The sequence below is a fragment of the Ipomoea triloba genome, chromosome 3 (genome assembly GCF_003576645.1).
Source record: "Ipomoea triloba cultivar NCNSP0323 chromosome 3, ASM357664v1".
Classification (NCBI taxonomy): Eukaryota; Viridiplantae; Streptophyta; class Magnoliopsida; order Solanales; family Convolvulaceae; genus Ipomoea; species Ipomoea triloba.
Genome location: NC_044918.1, coordinates 32,560,271 through 32,568,461, shown reverse-complemented (window position 1 = coordinate 32,568,461; position 8,191 = coordinate 32,560,271). Strand labels below are relative to the sequence as shown.

General features: G+C 42.7%; 1 protein-coding gene across 1 annotated transcript; it reads left to right on the top strand.

Annotated features, from left to right (window-relative positions):
- Positions 1–1,063: 1,063 nt before the first annotated feature.
- LOC116013224 lies at positions 1,064–3,021 on the top strand. Its single transcript, XM_031252869.1, has 5 exons — positions 1,064–1,687; positions 1,730–2,111; positions 2,238–2,274; positions 2,317–2,928; positions 3,012–3,021. The coding sequence occupies exons 1-5, from the start codon at positions 1,064–1,066 to the stop codon at positions 3,019–3,021; spliced, it is 1,665 nt and encodes a 554-aa protein (XP_031108729.1).
- The last annotated feature ends 5,170 nt before the right edge of the window (positions 3,022–8,191 follow it).

Genomic DNA, 8,191 nt, shown 5'->3' with positions numbered 1-8,191 from the left:
GTGCCGACCCTTATGCCCCTGGCTATGCTCCTACAGCTCCCAACAGCTCACTGGCAGTAGATAGTTTTCTTCCTATTCCCGAGGGTCCTGATGTACATGCCACTTTTGGTTTTTACCCCATCGAGGTGCTAATGGGAAGTAATCCCCTAGAGTTTATCGTTTATTACCCTTACCCGTGGGACCCGAGTCCTCGCGAGTATTGGGAGGAGTGGTCTATGGTCATGGTCACTTCTCGTTTCCTAGACCATATCACATGGTTCGAAGGGGAATGGCACCTGGTCTGGGGTGAGTTTACGGGTCCGGTGTATCGCCAGATTGAGTAGGCAGGATACCCGGAAGGTCTGTAGGGGTTTATCCCTTTTTGTGTAAATATTATGTAGGCAGGGGAGTGACTGATCCTGAACTTATGTTTTGGCCGTTGGGCAAAAACCTCGGTGCATACTCTGTAAATATTTATATATATATGTATGTATATTATCTCAAAGTGAGTGGTTGTGTTTGTTGAGTGAAGTTTCTTTTAGCCTGTGCACCTAGAGCGGGGTCTGTCAAGAGAATGATAGAACTCGTTTTGGGTGTGGCGGTAACTCCTTGGGTTGTACGGTAAGCCAGCTCGGGGGTGTTACAAAGTGGTATCAGAGCCTAGGTAGTGTCATAACCTAGGTTACGCCAGAGCCTTAATTTGAGTCAGCCTAAGTTGTTAAGACTGCCCTAAGTCACTATTTCAGTTAAGGTTAAGTATGAGCTTCTGGAGCAGAGCAGGAAACCAGGCAGCATAAAAAGGGGGTACCTCATCTGTACTTTACAGAATCTCTTGATTCTGGTTGATTGAATGATTTGATATGTAATTGTGATTGCTTGCATGTGCTAATCATTGCTTATAATTATTGCAAGTTGGGTTGATAACATACTGCATGACTAACTGCTATGCTAAAAGAGGCATCTGTTTGAAATAGGGGGAGTTGCCCTATAAGACTTGAGTAGTTACTAGGCTAATTGCTTAGCTAGTTAACTTCTTAAGAATTCCTATCTTTTGGACACTAACTTGTAACTGTCGTTTAGTGAAATGCCTCCCAGACGAAACGTACCTGCTGGGGATAGCAATGATGTCTCGGCGATGGACCGTATGGCCATGGCAATGGAACAGATGGCTGAGTTCATGATGGCTCAGCAAGTTCATAATCAAGCCCAAGTGCAACCACGGGTCGATGTTACTAAAGCCATAGCAGCTAGACAACCACCGTTTTATGCGGGGGAAGAAGACCCGGTGATCCTTGAAGAATGGATCAGAACATTTGATAAACTGCTAAACGCTGTGAATTGTCCTGAGGTACAGCGAGTGTCTTCTGCAGTATACTACCTGACTAAAGTTGCGGACAACTGGTGGGCAACGGTTGGACCTGACCTTCTACAAGACCCAGAATTTGGCTGGGAAGAGTTCAAGGCGGAATTAAGAGGTCAGTTCTACAGTGAACGAATTAAGGGCATCAAGTGTGAAGAATTTTTGCGACTTGAACGAATTAAGGGCATCAAGTGTGAAGAATTTTTGCGACTGAAACAACAAGGAACAACGGTGCAAGATTATCATGACAAGTATGTTGAGCTGAGAACAACGGTGCAAGATTATCATGACAAGTATGTTGAGCTGATGAGATTTGCTCAGGATATCGTACCTGACGAGCCAAGCAAGGCGAGGAGATTTGTAAGGGGATTGGACTGGGAGCCAAGCAAGGCGAGGAGATTTGTAAGGGGATTGGACTGGGGAGTGAGAAGTGCAATCGCACCATTTATGTGCTCTACTCTCAGGGAAGCATATAATAGAGCGTCCGATCATTACCAGGTGTATCTTGACCAGCAAGCAGTTTATGGTCGGAGCAAAAGGAAAGCTGAGGATAGACGAGGAAAATCTCAGTGGGAAAATAAGAGGCTTAACCAAGGAGGAATTAACCCAAGGCAAGGAGAGAGGAAGGGAGGAATAACTCCAAGGAAACAATCTGGTTGCTTGAAATGCGGAAGAAATCATCCAGGAGAAACTTGTCAGGGAGTGAAGATCATCTGTTACAAGTGTGGCCTCCTGGGACACAAGGCTTACGAATGCCCAACCAGGGTAGAAGATTAGGGACACAAGGCTTACGAATGCCCAACCAGGGTAGAAGATTATCAGAACCGCTCTCAGAATGCCCCAACCAGGGTAGAAGATTATCAGAACCGCTCTCAGAATGCAAACACCAGGGTAGAAGATTATCAGAACCGCTCTCAGAATGCAAACCAAAGAAGGGGATCTACTGAGACTAACGGCCAGAAACCCATGGAAAGAAGGGGATCTACTGAGACTAACGGCCAGAAACCCATGGTACCAGGAAATCGGGGGGTTAACTCTCAGCAAGTCAACCGAGGAAGATTGCCAAAGGCCACTGCAGGTTCCAGCAATAAAGGGAAGGCACCTATGGGAGAGAACAACACAGGGAACCAGGGCAGAATCTACGTCGTCAATAGCGCTCAGGCTCAGGCTAGTGACGTCGTATCTGGTACATTTCCTATTAACTCAATGCTTGGGTTGGTATTATTTGATACGGGAGCTACTAATTCGTTTATATCCTCTACATTTGCGGATAAATTGAAGTTAAGGTCTATTATCAAACTAGATTTGAATGTGAAAACTGCCTTTGGGATAGTAGTAGCCTGTAAGGAAGGATATGACAATGTTTCAATAGAAATAGCAGGATTCAACTGTCCTGGAAACCTTATTCGTTTTGAATTAGAAGGCATTGATGTGGTGCTTGGGATAGATTGGCTGAATAAGTATAAGGCTCAAATAAGGTGTGATGAGCGAAAGGTAGTCCTACGAGGACCGAAGGGAAAGAAGATATCCTATCGAGGAACTGAGAAGCCACCCGAACCAAAGTTGATGACGACGCAGAAGTTGAAGAAGTACGTTCACAAGGGGTGTGAAGTGTACCTCTGCTTCGTGCAAGACACCGAGATAGAAGCACCTGAGATCAATCAAATCCCAGTGGTGAGTGAATTTCCCGATGTGTTTCCGGACGACCTCACAGATACAGTTGGAATGAAGAATGTGAGCAGGCATTTCAGGAACTTAAGAAAAGGTTAACAACTGCTCCAGTACTAACCTTACCTGTTGGAACAGATGGCTATGAACTGTACACAGATGCATCTCACAAGGGACTTGGATGTGTCTTAATGCAAAAGGGAAAAGTAATAGCCTACGCATCTCGTCAATTGAAACCACATGAGGCTAATTACCCAACTCATGATCTAGAGTTAGCAGCTGTGGTGTTTGCCCTTAAGATCTGGCGACATTACCTTTATGGAGTCACTTGCAAAATTTTCACAGATCACAAGAGTTTAAAGTACATCTTTACTCAGAGAGACCTTAATCTAAGACAAAGAAGATGGTTAGAATTGATTAAGGACTATGATCTAGAGATCCAATACCAAGAGGGCAAAGCAAACAAAGTAGCTGACGCTTTGAGTCGAAAATCAAACCATGCTCTTTGGGTATTACCTGAACAATTGTGCAAAGACTTTCAGAAGCTTAATTTGGAAATAAAAATGTGTGGTCAAGTGGAACAAGAGATGAGATTGTGTTACCTATCGGCCACTCCAACCCTATTTGAAGAGATAAAACAGGCACAAGGAGAGGATGACTGGGTAAAGGGTATAAAGGAAAAGATGATTGATGGAAAATATGGCCCGTTTGAATTGCACCAGGATGGGAGTGTAAGATTCCAAGGTAGGTGGGTGATACCTATAGGTTGTAAGAAAATAATGGACCTACTGAAGAGAGAAGGTCAAGGTTGTAAGAAAATAATGGACCTACTGAAGAGAGAAGGTCACTATACACCGAAAATAATGGACCTACTGAAGAGAGAAGGTCACTATACACCCTATTCCGTTCATCCTGGTGGAGATAAGCGTCACTATACACCCTATTCCGTTCATCCTGGTGGAGATAAGCTTTATAAAGATCTGAATTCCGTTCATCCTGGTGGAGATAAGCTTTATAAAGATCTGAAACAAAATTTCTGTGGTGGAGATAAGCTTTATAAAGATCTGAAACAAAATTTCTGGTGGGCAGGCATGAAGAAAGATACTGCCGAATTTGTTGCCAGATGCTTGAATTGTAAAAAAGTTAAGGCAGAGAGAAGTAAACCGAAGGGTACTACAACCATTGGAGATTCCTCAGTGGAAATGGGACTCAATCTCTATGGACTTCGTAGGAGGATTGCCCAGGACTAAAGCTGGAAGTGATCAGATATGGGTGGTTGTTGATCGATTGACCAAGACAGCGAGATTCATCCCGATGAACAAGACTTGGTCGATGGACAAACTGGCAAGAGCCTATATTAAACATGTAGTTAAATATCATGGAGTACCATGTGATATTGTTTCAGACAGAGATTCACGATTTTTATCGAGATTTTGGGAAGCATTGCAAGTAGCAATGGGTACGCAACTCAAGATGAGTACAGCCTTTCACCCTGCTACTGACGGTCAAACGGAACGAACAATACAAACATTGGAAGATATGCTCAGAGGATGCGTACTGGACTTTCAAGGGTCATGGGATGAGCAATTGGACCTGATAGAATTCTCCTATAATAATAGCTATCATACGAGTATTAAGATGGCTCCGTATGAAGCACTGTATGGGCAGAAATGCCGAAGTCCTCTATGTTGGAGCGATAGAAGTGATGTGGTTATTCTTGGACCCCAATACTTGCAAGAAACCACTGAAGCCATCAAAGTGATTCAAGGGAGAATGAAAGTCGCGCAAGATCGCCAAAAATCTTATGCCGATCTGAAGCGACAATTCGTGGAATATCAGGTTGGAGAAAAAGTACTATTGAAAATCTCGCCCACAAAAGGAGTTAAAAGATTCGGGAAGAAGGGAAAACTAAGTCCTCGGTACATGGGGCCTTATGAAATTCTGGAAAGGATAGGGAATTTAGCCTATCGATTGGCCTTACCGATGGAACTTAGTAGGGTACATAACGTGTTTCATGTTTCTCAACTTAGAAGATATGTACCTGATGTAACACCCCCGAGCTGGCTTACCGTACAACCCAAGGAGTTACCGCCACACCCAAAACGAGTTCTATCATTCTCTTGACAGACCCCGCTCTAGGTGCACAGGCTAAAAGAAACTTCACTCAACAAACACAACCACTCACTTTGAGATAATATACATACATATATATATAAATATTTACAGAGTATGCACCGAGGTTTTTGCCCAACGGCCAAAACATAAGTTCAGGATCAGTCACTCCCCTGGCTACATAATATTTACACAAAAAGGGATAAACCCCTACAGACCTTCCGGGTATCCTGCCTACTCAATCTGGCGATACACCGGACCCGTAAACTCACCCCAGACCAGGTGCCATTCCCCTTCGAACCATGTGATATGGTCTAGGAAACGAGAAGTGACCATGACCATAGACCACTCCTCCCAATACTCGCGAGGACTCGGGTCCCACGGGTAAGGGTAATAAACGATAAACTCTAGGGGATTACTTCCCACTAGCACCTCGATGGGGTAAAAACCAAAAGTGGCATGTACATCAGGACCCTCGGGAATAGGAAGAAAACTATCTACTGCCAGTGAGCTGTTGGGAGCTGTAGGAGCATAGCCAGGGGCATAAGGGTCGGCACCACTCATCTGCTGCACAAAAACGTCGTAGTCTAAGCCACGACCCACATCTTCCGACGAACTAAGGGAGTTCGTCGGGCTGCAAGAACTAACGCTGGACTCCATCTGAAAACAACACATTGAAGTGTAGTTAGCACAACGGCTAAGCAAGGAAATCCATTGGTTTCCCGAAATTAAATAAATGTTGTGAAAACCAAGATGTAGAAAACTTTATTCTTTCTTACCAAGGAAGTTTCCTATGCAATAGGACAAAATTATTTGAGAATACAAATAGGTAGAGAAATCATTAATCATAAGGAAATTTTCTCACTAATCATCTCAAGAAAACGAGATCACTAGCATAATTCAGTGCTAGTCCTTCACACATTTCTCTTCTCTCGTAGTTACAGCGTATCTACCATTCATTATAACAAAAAAAAATAAATCCTTAGTTTCCTTAACTTGAGAGCTTGGGGCCTTAGAAGCAATCAATCCTGTCCCCTCCTTTCCACTTGGGTCTCGACTCGGGGTCAATGTCTGGCATTCCCCTGTATCTTATCGATTCCCCTGGATCTATACCGGATCGTTACAATGAATCCTAGTTGGCCTAACTAGGTTCGTTGAAACGAATCTTGCCCGATATCTCATGAGTAACTATACTTAAGTGTGCACACCCCCGCAAACCGCAACTTACGAGTGATACAGTACTCGGCGAATAGACTTCGCCCTCAGTATGAATTGCATGTCATACGGCATAAACAAAACCACTGGGCCATGGCACTTTAAGCCCTCCCATGAGGTTTGTCAAGGAGACATAAACAAAATCACTGGGCCATGGCACTTTAAGCCCTCCCATGAGGTTTGTCAAATAAACAACCATCGGGCCACGGTAATTAAACCCTCCCGTAGGTCAATCAAAGTCCTCATCAACTCGTCAGAAACATAAGGGTTTTCCTTCTCTTTTCTCTTTCACGACATTGATTCATTCTCAAGGTAATCTGATAATACCAAAATACAGAGATCTCAACTCTCATCATCATATTCATAGTCATAATAATCTCTTAAGATCATTACAACCCCATCAACTAAACATCAACAATAATAATCAAAGCCTACACCAAACAACCACATTTAATCTCACTTTCGCACCCCTGGACGCCGACGGACGAGCAGTGGACGCGCGTCCGAGGTCGCGTCCGCCCACTCTGCCAGAAATTTTCAGCTTGGCGCAGTCCGAAAGATTGAGCCGGTAAAGATAGTTCCCGAACTCTTTTTCACTTGAAATTTTTATGGTAGAACCCCAACTCATAGTACTTGATGTCCGTAAAAAGTTTTGGTCATTTTGGTCCGCGAATAAACACAGAAAATTCCATCTTTGCCCTTGGCAGTGTGCTGTCCGGAATTTTTCTCTCTCTGGACCAGTTTTGGATAAAAATTCGAAAACCATACTTATACTACTCCGATCATTATGAAACTTTATATGCGGGTTCTACACCTATAGAACTACATGTCTAAAAAAAATAGGATTAAAATACCTTACCAATTTTTCCCAATAAATCTCGGAAGTTACTGCCAGAATCTACCCTGATTTCCTTTCACTATTTTCACAAGTATAAGCCTATATGGACATAAATACAACATATACATATAATATATATATATATACACACATACGGTTTTAATACATATATATATATACTAATTATTTTTATTTTATTATATATTATTTTCGAAAATGGCATGTGTATATATATAATGTACATGATATACTCACATCATAAATATATGTACATATCTTCCAAATTATGACCTTCATAGACATGGATGCTCACAATTTCTACTANCCCGAAATTAAATAAAGGTTTTGAAAACCAAGATGTAGAAAACTTTATTCTTTCTTACCAAGGAAGTTTCCTATGCAATAGGACAAAATTATTTGAGAATACAAATAGGTAGAGAAATCATTAATCATAAGGAAATTTTCTCACTAATCATCTCAAGAAAACGAGATCACTAGCATAATTCAGTGCTAGTCCTTCACACATTTCTCTTCTCTCGTAGTTACAGCGTATCTACCATTCATTATAACAAAAAAAAATAAATCCTTAGTTTCCTTAACTTGAGAGCTTGGGGCCTTAGAAGCAATCAATCCTGTCCCCTCCTTTCCACTTGGGTCTCGACTCGGGGTCAATGTCTGGCATTCCCCTGTATCTTATCGATTCCCCTGGATCTATACCGGATCGTTACAATGAATCCTAGTTGGCCTAACTAGGTTCGTTGAAACGAATCTTGCCCGATATCTCATGAGTAACTATACTTAAGTGTGCACACCCCCGCAAACCGCAACTTACGAGTGATACAGTACTCGGCGAATAGACTTCGCCCTCAGTATGAATTGCATGTCATACGGCATAAACAAAACCACTGGGCCATGGCACTTTAAGCCCTCCCATGAGGTTTGTCAAGGAGACATAAACAAAATCACTGGGCCATGGCACTTTAAGCCCTCCCATGAGGTTTGTCAAATAAACAACCATC

Excerpts from the sequence above, each read along its gene's own strand:
- LOC116013224 (XM_031252869.1), top strand. The coding sequence starts at position 1,064 with ATGCCTCCCAGACGAAACGTACCTGCTGGGGATAGCAATGATGTCTCG. Across the intron at positions 1,688-1,729 it reads TACCTGACGAGCCAAGCAAG|GCGAGGAGATTTGTAAGGGG; the intron begins GCGAGGAGATTT and ends GAGCCAAGCAAG. Across the intron at positions 2,112-2,237 it reads ATGCCCAACCAGGGTAGAAG|ATTATCAGAACCGCTCTCAG; the intron begins ATTAGGGACACA and ends CCAGGGTAGAAG.